General features: G+C 43.4%; 1 protein-coding gene across 1 annotated transcript in view; it reads right to left on the bottom strand.

Moving 5' to 3' along the window:
* kcnh5b (potassium voltage-gated channel, subfamily H (eag-related), member 5b) overlaps positions 1-17,788 on the bottom strand; it is a 146,922-nt gene extending 129,134 nt beyond the window's left edge. The window contains 4 exon segments of the mRNA XM_030117128.1: positions 2,386-2,514; positions 7,331-7,437; positions 8,977-9,100; positions 17,710-17,788. Coding sequence (XP_029972988.1) covers positions 2,386-2,514; positions 7,331-7,437; positions 8,977-9,100; positions 17,710-17,782 — 433 coding nt within the window. The 5' untranslated portion in view covers positions 17,783-17,788.
* Between the last annotated feature and the right edge of the window lie 1,193 nt (positions 17,789-18,981).

Below are 18,981 nucleotides of genomic sequence, written 5' to 3'. Positions count from 1 at the left end.
GCCGGGATCGACTCCCGAGGAAACCAGCTGACACTGTGCATCAGTCAGCGAGCAGAGGACGCCGCCGCCACTGCCGCCGCCCACGTCTCCCGACAGCATCACCACTTCCTCCAACACGAGCCGACAGCCGGAGACGCTCCCACAGAGCGGGAAAACCCAACTCCACTCACCGCTTCGCACCCAGCAAGCAAAGTTCTGCCTTTTCACACCCAGAGCACGGCGTTAAAAGACAAGAGGACAGGAAAAAAAGAAAGGTACAACGTCCGAGATGATCTGTCACAAAGTCAAAGCTCAGCAAAAAAAAAAAAAAAAAAAAAAAAAAAGAGCAACACAAGAGATTCAGAGATTAGGAATAGAGAGACGGTGTAACAGCTGTGGGGAGCCAGATCAAGAGTTCCGTTGTTATGAATCACAGCTGGTGTGTTTTCGTGGGACTTTCTATTCCAGTTTAATTCTGCTCTAAAATGACCATGAAAGCAGCTGAAAACGTTCAGAATGTAATTTAAATCCAAATAAATCGATCGGTTTATTCTCCTTCAGAGAATTATATGGAAATTAGGCGACTTTATTCCGGTGGCTCTGTTCTGCTCGTCCGTCGCCATGGCGTGATATTCCCAGATGGAAGCCGGCGGTTTGACTTGTACGGAGATGATTTATTTAACGGGAGCCTCAGAAGAAATGGATTTTCTGAATAGAGCAGATGGACGGGAGCAGAACAGGGCAGACATTTTCGACGCTGCAGCATCAAAGTTAATTGAGAAAGAAAAAGAGAAAATTCGCCGCCGAAACACTTTGTTTACTTCCGGCAGACGTCACTGCGTCATGGACGCTGCCTGTCCAACCAGAACGCTTCACAGCCCCTGGCGTTAAAGAGGATTTAATCCTTCATTTTTCCCATGTCAACACCAACCTCAGGAACAGAATTCAGAATTATTTAACTCAGAATAAACCAGTTCTGAACTAAAAACATCCTGTGACCACACTCAGTGTGTGCTAGAAATGAAAGAAGCATGAACTCCTGATGTTGATATTAATAAATGCTAATGTGATCATTCCTCATTCGCACCATGTTTTCAACAGAAAACAGAAAACCTTCACCGCGATTTGGGCGGTCGCTTACATGACAGCGGCGCTCAGAGTGACTGGAAACAGCCGCAGTCGTTCTGCACACGCTCAGTAGACGACAATCAGATCAATGTTTTCACACAAAGTGTCATGACTCCCAGTCCAGATTCTCCTGGTCCCGGTCCCAGTCCTGATCTGACTAATTCCATAAAATTAGTCCATACAGAGTGTGACCTTTCAGTGGATCAGCTTCCACACGTCCACATGCAGAAATCATTTTTACAAGTAATGACGTCACAGCCACCAATCAGCTCTGTGGGGTTCCTCTCCACGACAGAACAGATTTTTTTTCTTCCTTCAGTCTAACTCGTAGGTCGGTGTGTGTGTGTCTGCTCTGTGATGGACAGATGACTTGTCCAGGTTAGAAGCCGCCTTCAAAGAGTCAGACGGGATCACTTCAGAAGACGGACGGACGGACGGACGGACTGACTGATGAACGGAGAAGTATTGCAAATAAGAGCGAAGAACAAAGAAGCGCAAAAAGACAAAAACTGCATCATTATATTGATAAGTAAACGAGGAGATAAAACTGGGTCTTAAAAGAACATGATAAATTAGGTGAATATGAAAGCCAGAGATGAAAAGATGAAGGTATCTAAGAAGATGACAAGAGAAAGAAAAAAAAAACGTCGAGTGAGGAGGAGGGTGAAGAAATGTAATTATACATCCAATCAGAGCGTCCTGCCATCCGGCTACACTCCGGGGCGTCCAGTTCATCTTTTAATTTGGTTCCAGCTCGCAGATTTTCGTCACATGTCAGATCCTGTATCAGGGCCTTCCTGCTGTAAGTGCAGAATAAAACTCCACTGTGACGTTGCAAACAAGTGAAGACGACCACAGTTTCTGGCTTTTAACTCTGAGATTGTTGAAAAAACTGTCTGTACGTGTTTTTTTTTTTTTGCCTTTTACAGCTTTTTCGGTGCATTTCAGTCGAGGAGAGTCTCAGGTTTGGTTTATTTCATTGTAGAGCTGCTTTCAAACTGTTGATGAGGCGAGGAAAACTAAAATATGAGGTGGAGATCTCTGAAGCAACTCTCAAGCGGTTTAAATCCCTCTGTGTGACGTGGTGATTCCATGTGGAGTTCCTCAAGGCTCTATCCTGGGCCCGCTTCTGTTGGCCATCCAGAAAACTACTGGCTCTGATAAAACTTTTTAGTCATCACCACGATGCAGAAGACACACAGATTTAAACCCTTCACTAAGTGAAGGTATCGAACCGGGTGACCTTCAGTGGAGCTGACCCCCGGCGGCGCGACTCACCTTTGGTGGTCTCGTCCTCGATGGGCTGCTTGAAGAGGGTGATGTCCTTAAAGGTGCAGAGGAACAGAACCACTTTGTCGTTCTCGTTCCTGATGGGAGCCACTTGCATGTAGAACCAGACGGGACTTCCTGCAAGGAACCAGGAGGAGAACCGAGTTCAGCCCAAACACATCAACCCAGAATGAAATGGAACGCAGGGCGAACTTGAAGGGGTCTGGACAGCTCGAGTCCCGCTGTCGGAACATCAGCATCGGTCCACAGGAGCTCTGAGTAGCATCAGCAGTTCTACATGATCATAAAAGAAAAACGTCTGCTTCGGTCTGCGTGTTGGGAAGAAACTACCGAAAAGCTGCAGAACGATCACCCGTCTCCATCTTCCTCACTGCCGATTTATTGATCCTCAGATGTTTTCTGAAGCATTTGTTTTCAATGTTCAGGGAGGAGAAGACTCATTAATGCTGAACAGACAGAACATTAAACATATTCCACTGTAAAGATATCGTCATTATTTACAGCAGCTGTGATTAGCATTAGCATGCTGTTAGCCTCTCTGGGCTGTCTGCATGTTGGTAGTTCAGCTCTGCTGCGTTTGTTTCTTCTGCCGATTCTTCTCGTCGTTCGTTCAGAAATTTGTGCTTTTCAACAAAACAGATTATAGAGCATCTTCCTCCAACTAACTGATAAATCAGATGAAATTAATCAGTACATTTGTTTTTTTTTTATTTTCAGTAACTCTATGTTGTCACAGTTGGTGGAGACTTCATTCATGACTTTTAATGCTTCAAAGAAACTTCATTTATCAGAATCTACAGTCGCTTCAAACTGTCTCGTGTCTTTTGGCTGTAATCTTGTCAGCGGCTGGTTGACAGCTGTGAACGAGGCTCTGACTGGTTCTGCAGGCGGTCCGGACGTTCAGCCGGAGTCGCTGAGCGCTTCCTGACAGCGAGTCCAGCACCAGATGGTCTGAATCCAGCTCAGTGCGACGACATGCAGAGACAGACTCGATCCACTCAGCAGCAGCGGGGAGCAAACCACAAACCTGCCAAGAAAAAACTTTGGAAACTGCTGCCGGTGGCGATTACCCTGATCTGCTCACAGCACTGCTGCTGGCACGGTCACACAGTGGTTTGCTCTGCCGCCGCACGGCTCAAACATTAAACATCCAGTCAATCTGAGCTGGAGATTGCATGTTCTCCATGTGTCTCTGGTTTCAGTCTAACTGGTGACTGATTGGTACAGATGCTCCTGGACTGGACTTCCTGTTAGCATGTCAACGTTCATTTCTTCCAGCTGGATGGGAATCAAACCCTTGTTTTGCTTTCTTTCCTCCACTCTGTGACATTTCAGAGCAGAACACCGTCTCGCTGTGATGCACACAGAAGTTGTCAGTTTTTGACGTCCATTGAGATTAACATGCAGATAATTCATATATTATTGAATCTTAGCAACACTCAAAGCATCTTGGAGTGCAAGTGGACGGACACACACACACACACACACACCACACACACTTATTTGCTTCAGTTCACATAATTTAATACATGTAATGAGTTTTCCTTCAAGGGTTGATTGACCTTCATCTTTTATTTCAGATTAATTAGGAGTGGATTTCATCTCTTGTGCCGTGATAAAACTAAAAAAAGAAAAGTACACAGAGTCCTGGCTGAAAAACATGAGAAGAAAAAGACCTGAATAATAAAATGTTAAATTATAAGAAGAAAAACGAACAATAAATTATACAAAGTCCTTTTTGAAAAATGTGAGAAGAAAATCAGAATAGTACATTTTTTATGCATAAATATTAGTATTAGAAACGGTAATTATTGTGAGTGTGTGTGAGAGAAGAGGGGTTAGTTCTGATCAATATAAACTGCTATTTTAATGGATTCCTCATTTCAAATTATTGTTATTGCACCACTTAAAATATAGAAAAATAATTGTACTTTGATTTCTCTTCCTCCCTGTGATGGTTTTACTGTCAATTTTTTTTCTTGTGTCATTTATGTTTTAGATTAAAACAAAGTTATTTTTAGAAATACAACCGAATGAAATCACATTTCCGAACGGTGGGATCACAAAGCAGATGAACTCCACTTGTTTGACTTTGTCGTCTTACGTTGAATAATTTTCCCTCCGAGGCGTCATTAGCATTCATGATCTGGTAAATAACAGAAGTGCTTTTAATCTCCAATCCAATAACGATCATAAAAACATGGGACAGAAAGTCCTTGCTGGAGGACGAACAAGGAGGAACAGAGAATTAAATTAAATGAACTGAATTTAATTACAAATCTAAATTTAAGAACATATCATTACAAATATTCTGTTGTGAAAATAAAAGAAGGATTTTCCAGCAAGTTGACATTTAATATTGATTTAGAGTTCCACCTTTAAATCCGACATATTTTAGGAGTAATTTTAATTTCAGTAATAAAGCTCTTGCTGATAAATACAAGAACAGTTCCAATAAGAGGATATTTTCAAATTATGTCATGAATAAATTCTTGAAAATACAGGAAGTGTTTGATGAATAATTCCAAAAATTATCAGAAAACTGAAATGATGAAATTTGTCAAAAATTTGTTCAATTTATTTGTTAAAGTAAAACAATTTTTCTTTGACACTCATAAGAAAACAGGCTTAAATCCCAATGCAATAATAATATGAACGTGGGAAACAAAGTTCTTGCTGTAGGTGGAAAAGGAGGAAAGGTAAAATAATACTACAATTAACATTAAAACAGTTATAAATAACATAAAGATCACATTATATTGAACATATATTCTATGAAATATGTCAAATTTATATGAATCTAATGAGAATGAGTTTTTCATGAGAAACCAAGTAATACAAAAAATAGATATAAACGTTACAACTTATTCTAACATCACAATAAATTCAGAAATGTAAGGCACAAAATGTGTGAAAGTAATGTTTAATACCTTAAATTATTTCTGTCAACATGTTTTATGGCTTCGATTATTGCATATTGATGTTTATGAATTGTCATAGCTGACATTTCAAAGGTGCAATAATTCAGAAATTTACTTTTAAGAGGGTTAAAATCATCCCCATTGTTCACCTTTCATTGAGGAAATATTCCCTTTAAACAACCTGTCCTCTCCATCAACAATCTCTTGGTCAAGTTCTTTTTCTTTCAAAAGTTGTTCTGGGACAAAACAACTTTGGTGGGCGGGGCTAGACTGTCACACTTCCTGGTTCCAGAGCCAATCAAATGTGAGTTCCCAAGGTTGTCAAATAAGCAGCATGCTGTCGGCTGCGCACATGCGTGCATTAGGGGTGTGAATCTCAGCACTGAGGACTATTCGATACGCGTCTGGATTCACTGCCAGCGATACAATACTTTAACGATACATGGAATTTTCTGGCGATATGGTGCGATACGATTCACCCTCTTCACAATGCGATGCGATAATCATTTAGTTGAAATCAATGTGATCCGATATGATATGATGCAATTTGTTGCGATATGATGCGATTCAACATAATGCAAATAAGCAAAGAGAAAAAAAAAGTTTAAAAAAAGATGGAATTCAGTATGGTATTGCAAAAAGGATTTGGCTTGGCTTTATTCCTCATAGACACTTGGCAGTAAATTCAACAAAAGTGGGGTTTTGGCCATCTTAAAAAACACTCAATTAATCACTTAAAATGACACTTTTAGCAGTGCAATCAATGTTTGTTCATATTCCTGTCTCCAAAACGTACTGCTAATATGAACTCACTAGGAGGGAGGCTAATACAGTAGTGAGGAGCAGAAAGTGTAAACCAACTTGGGTTTTGTGCAAAGAAAATGTAAACAATTTGGCATCTGAGACTCACAGCTGCTGCTGTAGTGTAAACACAGACGACCCTCACCGAGTGTGAAATATCCGTAATTAAAAAAGAAAAGAACAAGAAAACAGATCTTTCTGCAAATACCACACCTCACTTTGTGATGCATTTCAGATGGCGCTGCTTCAGGTTTTTTCTTCAGGAAGATCAGTTGGTGATTAGTTGAAGATCTCCGGTGTTCGACGAGGAACTAGACGGGGAGGCGGCGGTACACTTGTTGGCGATGTGGTTAATTGGTCTGCATGTTTGTCGTGCGGCTTCTTAACGCGGCATTCTTTGCAAATGACAGATGTTTTGTTAAGCTTTCCGTCTTTCTTTGTGAATCCGTAGTGTTTCCAAACATATGATTTAAACGTTGCGGGTGCATTAAATACAAAATCTTCCTCGCTGCTGCTCGAGCGAACATCCATTGTATGTGCCTCACGGCTTCCGTCGTATATAATGATGGTGCATTCACTGCACCTGGGGAACACCAGATTGGGTGAAGTTTACAATGAACAAAACGGCGCTTGCATCGGATTTTACCGATACCCGCCAACGCATCAAGATGAATCTAGATTTCGCCCGTCAATTGCATCGATACTCAGTGAATGAGCCGATGCACTCGCGTCGCGCACGTGCGCATCGATGCATCTATTAATATCGATTATTTTTCACACCCTTAGCGTGCATGTGCGTGCATGGGGGGGGGGGGGGGGGGCTACGTCATGTGATGCAGTGTCACTTACTGTACCTTCAAACCTTAATTCAACAATACCGACACAAACACAGACATTAATCATGTAATGATGCAGGATTCAGGAAGACCTGGAGGGAGGACATGAGAACCATGAGGAATGAATGAAAGAATGATCAGAGAAAGATCAAATTATGCTGACAATGTGTTGATGGTGATGATGATAAAGTTGAGGATGAAGGTATTGATGTATGATGAAGGTGTGGATGTTGTTGATGAAGGTGTGGTTGATCTTGATGGTGAAGGTGTTGATGATGTTGATGATGAAGGTGTTGATCTTGTTGATGATGGTGTCGATGGTGCGAATGCCATTCATGATGGCGCCGTGCTGAACGGCTCTGAGTCGCCACTCACTGTTCTTCCTGTAGAGGAGGATCTCAAAGCAGTTGGACTCATAGTTGTCGAACGTCTGTCTGACCTTGTCGATGGTCTTCTTGTCCGTCAGCTCTCCGTACATGAAACTGCAAGAATTCAGAGAAACGGGAGTGAGAGGCCTCTTTGACCTTTGACCCCCCCCCCGTCACAGTACATCACAGGTGCGGTGGATCCGCTGTCCTCGGTCAGCAGCTGAAGCATTTAGAGAGTTTCCTGAAGCGACTGTAGTCACATTTTAAACAGAGTGAACGCTCTCCCCGACAACACCGTCTCTCAGGACGGATGAACATGGTGCTGCGCAACACACACACACGAAAAGGTGACAAAGAAACACACAAAGTACAACACACACACAACCAAATGGACAGATACACAAGAACACACACAAAGCACAAAACACACACACACACACACACACACACACAGAGGAAGGTGGTTGTGCTGTGTTGAAGGCCCTAACCAGCAGGTTATCCAGCAGGTTAACTGACCCAGTTACTCTCTGCTGGTTGTTCCTCTCAGGTTCTCGTCTGACCGTGTATCCAGAGTTCGCTGAGTTTCAGAGCAGCGAGGAGGGAGGAGACGACTCTCTCCGTCTCTCTCTCTCTCTCTCTCAGCCTTTTTTAGCTGCTGGCCGGCGAGTCCTTCTCCCTCCGGTCTGATCTGAGCTGCTGCAGGAGAGAAATCCTCCTTCTGAGTCACATTTTTAAATATCTTGAGTGGCAGGCGAGCAGAGACAGCGGCGGCCTGCAGCCGGACGGCGCCCGGCTCCCCTGCCAGCTCCAAATTGGATTCATTTCAGACTGTGGCTGTCGCCCCTCGTCCTCCTCCTCCTCCTCCTCATTCAAAGTAAGTGGAAATACCCAAAGTTGCCAAAAGCATTGACATTATACACTTAACCCTTCACAGACTCTAAAACACATGAAAGTGGAAAATCTCCACCTCAGGGACGCACATGAACAGAGTCGCTGCTCAAAACCTTTTGAAGTCGCCAATGTAAAAAAACTAGCACCATTATGTCATTTATTATTCATTAAAGGTGGAAAAAAAACTTAATTTAAAATTTTTGGGAAGATTTATGCATGAAACAGGAAGTGATGGGATTGAGATGTTACTGATGTAGCTTCGGTGATGTTTTCATCTTTATAGAGGGTAAAACGAGGAACGAGGACATTTCAAAAACACTGAAGTGCCTGAAGGATTCAACACTTTATTACCTGCCAGCTCTGGAAGTACCAGCACATTTTCTTATTTCTGGCAGAAAATAAAGCCGCTCGGACATATGTGTGAGCAGCAGCGGCACATTCAGGTGTCTGACTGACTTTATTTCATAAATCCTCCCTCGCTTCGCTCACTGTGTCTAAATCTTGAATGAAACCGACCAATAAAAAGACAGATTCTGTGAATTCCCCGAGATAAACAAAGCGGTTTGTCATAAATGGAGGTTTGAGTAATGGTGACTTGACTGAAGTGTTCAGGTTTATGAGCTTTCACTGGAGCTTTTAAACTTTTAAAAATGCATGGCTGCAGGAGATAAAGACACACGGCGGCGGTGGAACCGGGATGCAAATGGCAGATGTTTATTATTGGGCCTAGCGACGTGCGCGCTCTCGGAGATAAGCTCTCACCTGCAGGTGCTGCTCTTCTGCATGACTTCGGCTCTGTGGAAGCCAGACAGCTTGCAGAATCCGTCATTGCTGTAAACCACGGGCCACTCCACGATCTGGGCGTTCCCCAGGAGGAAGCTGGTCTCTGGCAGACAGAGGAGACGCAGCGTCAGGACAAGTCGCCGCATCAAATATGAAAAGTGCATAAAAGCCTGCAAAGCTCCCCGGCCTCTGGAGATGAATGAATCACGACACGCTCCGCCGGACCGGGTCGGTACGAGACGCTCTGCTCGGCCGACACACACTCCGGCGGTTCTGCTTCCATCCAGGAAGTGATCCGCAGTTCAAACGTTTTTATATTTATCTCTATGCAGATGATGCACACGTTTCCATAGGACAAAAACCAAATGAATGCTGATTGGAGAAGAAAAAAAAACTACAGGTTGATGGAGAACCGCTGAACTTCCTGGATCAATAGTAAATAAAACAAATGTACCAGATGTGCACTGGCTGATGGCTTCTACTTTTACTATAATTGAATCAATATTTGAAAATTGATTTCTTTTACTTTTCATTAAAATCAAACAATATCAAGAACAATGTAAAGATTCTGTGAAGCAAAAAAATTCCAGAACCCACTAAAACTCATCAGCACCATGAAAAGCCTGAAATTTACTGGAAAGATTCCAGAACCCACTAAAACTCATCAGCACCATGAAAAGCCTGAAATTTACTGGAAAGAACATACAATATTAAGAAGAATAATTCAAAGTTCCATTTGCAAAAATGTGCAGATTAACAGAAGCACAAAACAGTATTTTGAATATTATTGAATATAATCATTATTCTGTTCATCACAGCTGAATGTTCAAAGAGTTTAAACTTGGTTTCACATTGGTACAAGGTGAAGCCAGAAAACCTCCCAATGGAAAACCAACTTTAAGAGGGAAAAAAAACATGGTCAAATATCAGTCAGATAAAAACTGTTATTTATACAACTTTTAAATTGAAATTTCATAAATGCCAAACTTTGTATAAACATATTTCAATTAACTTTTCGGCCCCGAAATTGGGCCGTTTGATCGGCACTGATCCGACCTGTAGTTGATTGAATAAATCAACAAACCGAGCGAAGCCGACCAAACGGAACAGGAAAGACCTGCAGGCGTCGGCCCAGCAGCTCGTTTGTGAGTGGATCGGGCGGACAGCGGACATCACAGTGTTAGTGAAAAGAAAAGGATCAGTGTCAGAAACCAGAGGGACAATCTTCCTGCTTTACCTGAATTGTTAAGTCTGCATTAGTTTCCCAGCAGATACAGAAGGCTTCCTCACAGGAGGAGGAAAAAGCACCAGCAGCTTCGTGCTCGTCATAACCACACTTATTAATTATTCAGTTGATATATTCTGCACGCTGATAGCTCGGTCGCCAGGGAGAACGCTGCTGGAGGTTTCGACAGTTTAACAATTAGCTGCGAGTCTCTTGGACGTCACGGCACTGTCAGCCAGCCGCCGAACAACAGCAGTCTTACTTCAAATGGAAATCAGCCGACAGGCACTTCAAGTTTCGCCGTACAGACGGAGACGGGGAGGACTTCATCACCCGGGTTTGTTTTTCCAGCCGCTGACGGTTAATTATCAGCTGAGCTATTAGCTTCAGAGCTGCGGACGGGAGATTACTCCACCTGAAAACACGTGATCACCTGACTAGAGATGAAAACAAGACACGAGGAAGATTCCCAGGGGGGAAAACTGGCAGTTCTGATGTGAAACGGCACAAAATTCACACTTATTTCTTTATCTAAGCATCTGAAAATGGTTCACTGAATCCCAACTCGTTCCAAGGTTCTTCCTCGAAAGAGCATGAACGATGTTCTCGCCGATCTCCGATCTTCATTAAAGTGAAGATGATGCTGCAGAGCAAGGGTGTCAAACATAAGGCCCATGTGTCGAAATCGGCCCGCAAAAGGCTGCAATGCGACCCCACAAAACACCAAGCTAACAGCTACAATTTCAAGAAGATATGTTGTTTTTTTAGTAAATTTCTAACAAGCAGCCCAAAACCAAGATATTGGTGCTGCTGTCATGAGCGCTAGCTAACTAGTATTAGCCTCATGTCATGCTGTCAGGATTAACACCCAGAATCCAACAGCAATAGGAGAGGTTTCAGGGACATTTCACTATATTTTGCACAAGAAGTTTCCATTAAAATTGGCTTTAGGTTGACATTTTGGAGTCATTCTTTGTCATTATTTGTTTTTTTAAAATGCAGGTATTTTCATCATTCTGCTCCAAAACCAAAAAAATCCTTTAAAGTTTAAACTTCAAGGTTTTCACAGCACTATTTTACCAGTCTGTCCCACTAAGAAGCGGCTCATTTCTGTCGAAATATAGCAGAGAATCAATGACCAGCAGATGTCACTGTATGACAACACAATGCTGCTACACTGCCACTACTTTTGACTGCAATGCCCAGAAACTGCTACAGACAAGCTGATATTTCTGTTTCATTTGGCCTCTATGTCACTTTTAATGAGCTGAAATGAACAAAACTGTTGAGAAAACCTTCATCAGCAGCCAGAAACAGTCCCGGGTTTAAATCTGGCAGATAATTACTTAGCAAATGAGATGAAAACAAATGAAATCATTCCATCAAAAACACTCCAAAACATTACAACCATGCAGCATTCAATGTTTAAAGAGACTTAAACTCCCTCAGTGGCTTCAGCAGTTGGAGATAAGTCAGCAGCTTCATCCTCGATTGACTCCACCAGTCAGCAAGCCAATGACGCACACGCAAGGAAAAGAAAGAAGAAAGTAAGTAGTAACCGTAATAAAAACGTTCTTGCTGCAGTCAGGGGAAAACCTGCATGATAAGAACAGAGCGAGCGGCGATCTGTGATTATTAATAAAACACTATGCGTCAGTGGAAAGTTGTCCAATAATCAGAAGAAGAAAAAGACACAGATGGCATTTTACTGCAAGCAAGTCGGTAGCGGCATGCGCACGCTGACCTTTCTGCAGTGTTAATTATCTGTACGGAGGTGTAACATCAGGCTGACGGGTTATTTCACCAGGCCTCACAAAGTACTTCAAGTGCAGGAAAAACCAGAGAACTAAAAAGGGGGGGAAAAAAAAAGAAAAAAAGACGAGCTGCTTAGTAAGAATGCTGTTTGTGGTGGAAGCAGGACGGTGACATTTAAAAAGCTCAACACGCTTAAAGCACAGGTTAAACCACGGGCTTCACTCAACCTTTCCTCCACACAGTGGAGAAGCCAATTAAAGTGGCATCTGCGGAGGAGTAACAGGTGCACAAGCTTTTCACAGAAAAGTAACACTTGAGGCTTCACGGCGGATCACAAGGAGAGAAAACCAGAGTTCTTCCCAGAGTCCAACCAAACCTGGCAAATCAGCGCCTTAGCCCCGTTTTTTGAGTTTTAGGTCAACTTTCAGTCCAGTTTCTGTTTGAGTGAAGGAGAAGGGATTTATAGACATCATGTAGAATTTAATGAGTCAGTCCTAAAGGTTACGAAAAACATCCTAGTGACTCACGACTCCATCTTGTGGTCAACGGTGATCCTACAAGGCCAGTAGTGCCGCTCTTTAAGCATTTCTATGCTACATAATGACTATTTTCCACATTGTACCTGAAAGGCAGTAAAAGTATTGCAAGGCAGAGAAGAAAATAGCATAAACACCAATTACAGTCTTGTTTTATGTTACAGACGAGAAACTATATCAGTATTAGACACTGTATTTTATGATTATTTACTAAAGTAGCACAGTAAAATATGGTGGTTTGCTAAAAGCTGCACGAAGACTGGACAAAGTTCAGTTTTCAAAGCACTTTACGTTCAAAAAATGACATCCATGTCTGACTAATAATCTGTGAGATCTTCAGCTTGTCTTACAGAGACAATGTTAGCGAGGTGAGACGCCTAGCCGAAACATGCCAACAGAATTAGCACAAAACTAAAGAGCAGTAAATCAGAAAACATTTACCTAAACAGACAAATCCAGCAATCAAACTATGAGAAAATGTATCGATTTTGAATTCCACAGTGAAAATATCCAAACGAATGTTTGCTAGCACCCCTACTGGTGCTGTGGAGAACTACAGGTGTTGCAAGAAAACAACATATCAATAAAAAAAATTAATTTACAAATAATTTGTGGTGTCTGCTGAGACACCACAATTTTTGTAATGATTCCTTGTACTGTTACTAAAAAGAAGTTCTCAAATTTGTTTCAATTACTGAAAGATTTTAAAAAAAAACCTTAGTTGAGGATGTATTTAAGTGTTTTTTTTTTGTTTTTTGGTAAAAGGATTTCTGTTGGTATCTGAGATACTGATGGTGGAAAAAATCTTTTCCTTTTACATGAACTGTTGGAGAGATGACGGTACAAACAAAAGCAAACCTCATGACGGGAAATAAAGACTCAATGGTTTACATTGTGAACACCAAAAGAACAGAAGGGCATTGTGGGTAAGGCGGCAGTGCAGAACAGTCCAGAGTGAGCTTCATCTGTTCTCGGTTTCTCTTTCACTGAAGAGGCGAGGATTCATCTCTGTCTTGCACCGGCTTGCCCTTTGAAATTAAAGAGCTGACGAAGATGTAATGCAAACACAGAAAAGGGGAAGAAAAGCCCGGAATCATTCTAGACCTTTTCCCCCCTCGTCTTTCATGGAAGCCAATTACTTAGCCGAACCCGGGTTGGACCAAGATGGCCGTCAGAGGGCAGATACCTGCAGGAAGCTGCCAGAAGAGACGCTGTAAAGCCGTTGTGGGGCCTCGCAGGTCTCCACTCGGAGCCGCTAATGAGATTATTCCAGCGTTAACAGCTCCGATTCCACTGTCAGGGAATTCTGCGATGGGCTGCCGGAGACCTTTTACCTTCCCGTCTAATTTACGGCTTCAACAAACGAGGCGAATGAGGAGAGGAAGCAGGAAAAGAAAGACTCCCCGCAGGCTGAGAACTGCTGCTGCAAAAACACTAATCAGGGTGAGAAAACCATCAGAGCTACGAGGGCAGTGATGGATTATCAACCGGGCAAAACAGACCCCCTACCGGCCCAACCGGGCAAAACAGACCCCCTACCGGCCCGACCGGGCAAAACAGACACTTACCACAAACCAGGCAAAACAGGTCTCCCCCCCTCCCCAACTCCAACCGGGTCAAACAAAGTGGAGTCTCGAACCTCTGGCTGAACTCTCAGATCTGTTTTATTCATGAAGCAGCGATTTGTTGTGAAGTTTTGTAGAATCAGATCAAAGTGCTGGAAACTCCAGTCGGATCAGAGTCCAGGAGCTCCGCGTGCCTCAGAGAGCCCGAGACGCCGAGGTTCAGATCTCAGATCACGTTTTGAGGAGCCGCGGCGAGGAACCGAGACCGTTCAATTTATTTTCTGATGACGAACAGTTTCAGCTCCGGAGTCTCTGCTCGGCTTCTGTGGCCCCGGGGGCAATGATTGAAAAGAAAGAAAAAAAAAAAAATTACTGCATTATTCCGAGGGTCAGCAGAGGCCCACGCGATGGATTTTCACCCAGAGTCAAGAGCCGGTTCAGGGCAGAAACTCGCTGGAAGACTCTGTTAAAGCAAACAGATTAAAGCCTCATCAGGAAAATCAACACATGCTGATGCAGGGAGCGAGGTGAGCGCCCCCTGCAGGGGCCGTCTGGTCACCACACCCGAACAAACTCGTTCAAAGGAATCAGCATTTTAGTGGTGGTGCAGCGGAAAACACCAGGTCTGATTCCAACATCGAGGCTTTTTCTGTTTTCAGGTGAAAATGAAAAATCGTTTCCAACAATCGAGCTCGGAGTCACTGATAATCTGAAATCTCCATGGAAACGGGGGACTAAAACTTCTGTAAACGCTGCTCCTGCACCGCCCGTACGAAGGTCCCTGTTAATGCAGTGAAGAGGGGAAACGTGATTTCAGAGCAACTCTAGCAGCACTGGGAATTTTGCTCCCATCAAGCCCAAATCAACATCTACTGACCTGAAACATTTTCATGAGAAAAAAAAAAAAAAAAAAACTTTTCAATCTGGTGTGAAGTTTTTTAATTGGGGTTTTGTAGGGCGGAGGAGCCTCCGACTCCTCCCGGAGCTCCACCAGCTCACTTCACCTCGTTAGCTGAACGGTGCTAACATTCAGCCTGAAGCAACGCCGACTCTCCCGATATTCAGCTTTTTTTAAAACGATCCCTGCGCGCGAGCGTCGTCTCGCGTCACGGCTATTTTTATCCCCCGTCGAGTCTCCTGGCTCTTGTTCCCGGTGACGGCGGCTGAACTCGCCCTCGGTGTTTAACTCAGAGGTCGCAGAGGCCCCGACTTCATTCTGCTCCCAGCCGCTTCACCGAAACGCCATTAATTGCACATTTGTTGGGACTGAATCACCAGAGAAGAGAATTAAATGGAGACGTCAAAGCAGCCCGCCTGCCAGTGAATCTGAGCCCGTCTGAGGAAACAGCTTCACCTGAAGATTTTCTCTTTTATTCAATTCTATTTGAAGAAAACAGGTTTTAACACATCGGTTCAAACACACCACCGTGAGAGTTATTTAAACACTAGAAATCACACTTTTGTGTCAAAATAAGATTCATTCTGCCCAAAAATCTCATCTAAAGTTAAAAAAGAAAAAAGGTGCAAAAGGTGAACTCTACACATTTCAAGAGAAATGATGTTCGTTTCCATGGAAACACTAAAAATAATTTAGTATTTGTTTACGTTAACGATGGGAAAACATTCAATTGGACAGACCACCAGAAAACCAAGTCCAGGAGAATCTGGACCAGGAGAACCTGGGCCCAGACCAGGACCAGGAGAATCTGGACTGAGTATTGTTTCCAGTGCCTCTGAGCACCGTTGTCGTGTAAACAAATCCCTAAAATGAAACAAAAGTTTTCAGTTTTCACTGAAAAGCTACACGGAGCTCAGAGAGGGTGATTTCTCCCAGGTGTCAAGCATAAGGTCTGCGGGCCGGTTCTGGTCCGTCTTCAGGCAGATTTATATTGGAGCTGCAGCAGATATTACACACCATTCCCAGATGCTGTTGTAGAACATCTGTTCATGTTCTGAAACGCAACACATCTATCAGCGCCTGATGCCTGCAGATGATGTGAACCAGGGCCGAGAGAAAGCGACTGAGACTGAGTTAACATGTTTTCTTCTAAAAGACAAATAAATCTTGAATTTCAGTCATCTGATGATTTTTTGTATTGAAAAATATGACAGCCACAGATCATTTAAATTGTTTTGGAGGGTTTTCTTGTATTTTTGCAGCAGGAGGCATCATTAAAACTGACAACGTTAAAATAGACACTATTTTTTGAGAATTTTCAACTTCCTTTAAAGTTTTTCTTTGTTTTGTTGCCGAGTACTCATGATTAAAACAAGTCTGTTTCCCCAAAACCAAACAGTTTCCACTAAAAATTACAATTTCAGCACAAAGCCCATTTTTAGGAAACCTTCTGGTACAAAATACAGTGATGTATAAAACACCTCTCCCGCAGCTGTTGCATTATGGGTATTTTATAAACTGTCACTGGCAGCAAGGCTTTGAGGAAAGTTTGAAACTCAGCTCAGGTCTCAGTGTCGTGTCTGCAGCTCTTCAATAACTTATTAAAAACAAATCTTTGACATTTTTGAACATTTTCTTGGTTGTTTGGTTAGATTGGAGCCTCTAGTGGGCCAGTTTTGGTCCACGGGCCTCATGTTTGACACCCCTGGTGAAAGTGATTCCTCTGTCCTCCGGTCAGACACAACTCTGACCTTCATTCCGGCCAATAGCTGCACTTTTCTGGGAAGATAAAGAAAACTAATCAATCTAATGAGAGAGAGAGAGAGTGAGAGAGAGAGAGAGAGAGAGAGAGAGAGAGAGAGAGAGAGAGAGAGAGAGAGAGAGAGAGAGAGAGATGGGGGGGGGGTGCGTTCACGGTCCTGCCAAGTCGAGCGCAGTTTGAGGACAGACTGGAGAGAAAACGCAGCAAAGCCTGATTGAATTAAATGAAGCAGTCAATAATCCAGCTGAGTCACGTGACTGAAGACCTCCTCGTGAAGCCAAAAGCAGATATTTTATAATTGAGCTTATTATAGGGTTGGAGGGTTCCTTCACCTCCTCCTCTGCCAAACATCAGTGTTACACAATGACAAGACAATTAAAGCAACTGCTACAAGACTCATCACCTTTAACCCAAGAAAACAAGCCTCTCGTGGAAAAAACGACGATTATTTCAGACTCGGAGGCTCGGGAAGGGAGGTGGGGAATTAATTCGATTTCGTGCGCATTGTAAGGTATTTCAGAAACAAAAACAAATACAACAACAACAAAAAAACAGTGAGTTAATAATGAAAATTAACTTTTAAGCTCTGCTATATGTGTGGTGTTTTAAAAGGGAGTTAATTTGCTCAATTCCTTGGAGAAAAACGTGAAAACGCAGGCAAAAGGTGCGTCAACGCAGCATCTCCGTGAATAAAAAGGCTAAAACAAAATAAATAAAATAATTCCCATTTCTCCTGGAGGAAGCGGTCCCTTGTTTTAGTGACTCACGCCAACTTCTTATGATGGATAAAGGAATAAACCGTCGAGCAGAAAGAGAAAAAGCAGAGAAAACTCCAGATAAATGAGTTTTTTAGAGCTCCAGAGTGTTAAAAAGCGGAGTATTCCAGCAGATTCCGGACCCGGTGTGAGCGGCTCCCTCCTCGGACTCGAACCCGAACCCGGACCCGGACCCGGACCGGGACTCGGACTCACCACTCGAGCGGCGGACGATGTTCTCCAGGAAGGTGTTCTGCGGTGCCACCAGCCCTCTCTTTCCCCCGGGCATCCTGCTGCTGGCTCGGACGCTGGCTCTGGCTCTCAGTCGGCCCGGTGGAGCAGCTCATGGTAACCGCGCGCTCTGGCTGCTCGCGGCGCACTGAAAGCCTCGAGAGCGGAGGGACGCGGAGCCGCGTGCCGCCGCCGCCGCGCCGCGCATGCGCACCTCGCCCCTTCCCGCTGTGGCGAGCTGGGTGTTCATGGTTTTAATCCTCGAACTGTTTTTTATTCTGCATAAAGTCTTCACGGGAAGCTGTGGAGCAGCGGGCTGCCTTCTCACCTCGCAGGATGGAATCCCCGGTTCGAGGACCTGGAGCTGCATGTTCTTCCTGAGCATCCGGTTTGTGTCAGTGTCCATGTGACCCTGATGGATGGATCATGGAAACACAAAAGTGTTCCCTTTTGTTTGACTTCAAAAGACATTATTCTGAAAAAAGTGCATTTTTAACACGTGCAAAAAAAAAAAAAAAAGAAGAAGAAAAACAACTGATGATTGAAAATAAAGCTTTTAAAGTCATTAATTTTATTTCTATGAAGCCCCCTTATGAGGCAGCTCCACTTTTATCACTGTGAAAATCAGGAAAAGTGAAACATGAAGACAAAGTGTGACGATTCCTCTCAATGGGATTTATTGTAAATTGCTGTTTTTGATGGGGAAGCTCGAGTTTCTGTCTTTAAATGGAATTTAAACTCATCTGATCTGCAGCTGTTTGACCCTCAGAATGTAAATGAGCTTTAAACGTCAAAAATCAGAGAGCTGCTGATCAACTGAGGTCAAAGTTCAATGAAGAGACCAAAGACGAAGAACAGCAGTGAAAACACTGACCAGATCAGAACTTGTTCAGGTCCTGCTCAGGTCCTGATCTGACCTGGTGATCTGACCTGTTCAGGTCCTGATCTGGACCCCCTCATAGGGTGAGTCAGGATCTGATCAGGAACCACTTGGAGTGATTAATCAGTACCCAATCAAGACCCGATCATTATCCGAACAGGACCTGATCAAGACCAACTCAGAGGGATTATTCAGTGCCAATCAAGACCTGATCAGGACTCCCTCAAGGGTTAGTCAGGACCGGATCAGGACCCAATAAAGACTCGATCAAGACCTCCTCAGAGGAGTTAATCAAGGCCTGATCTGTCTCCAAGGGGTTAATTGGGACCTGATCCAGAAAACACAACTTTTCTGAAACACAGGTTCTGATCCTGGTT

The sequence above is a fragment of the Salarias fasciatus genome, chromosome 19 (genome assembly GCF_902148845.1).
Source record: "Salarias fasciatus chromosome 19, fSalaFa1.1, whole genome shotgun sequence".
Taxonomy (NCBI): Eukaryota; Metazoa; Chordata; class Actinopteri; order Blenniiformes; family Blenniidae; genus Salarias; species Salarias fasciatus.
The sequence above is the reverse complement of the archived record's forward strand: the minus strand, read 5'-3'. Positions and strand labels throughout refer to the sequence as shown.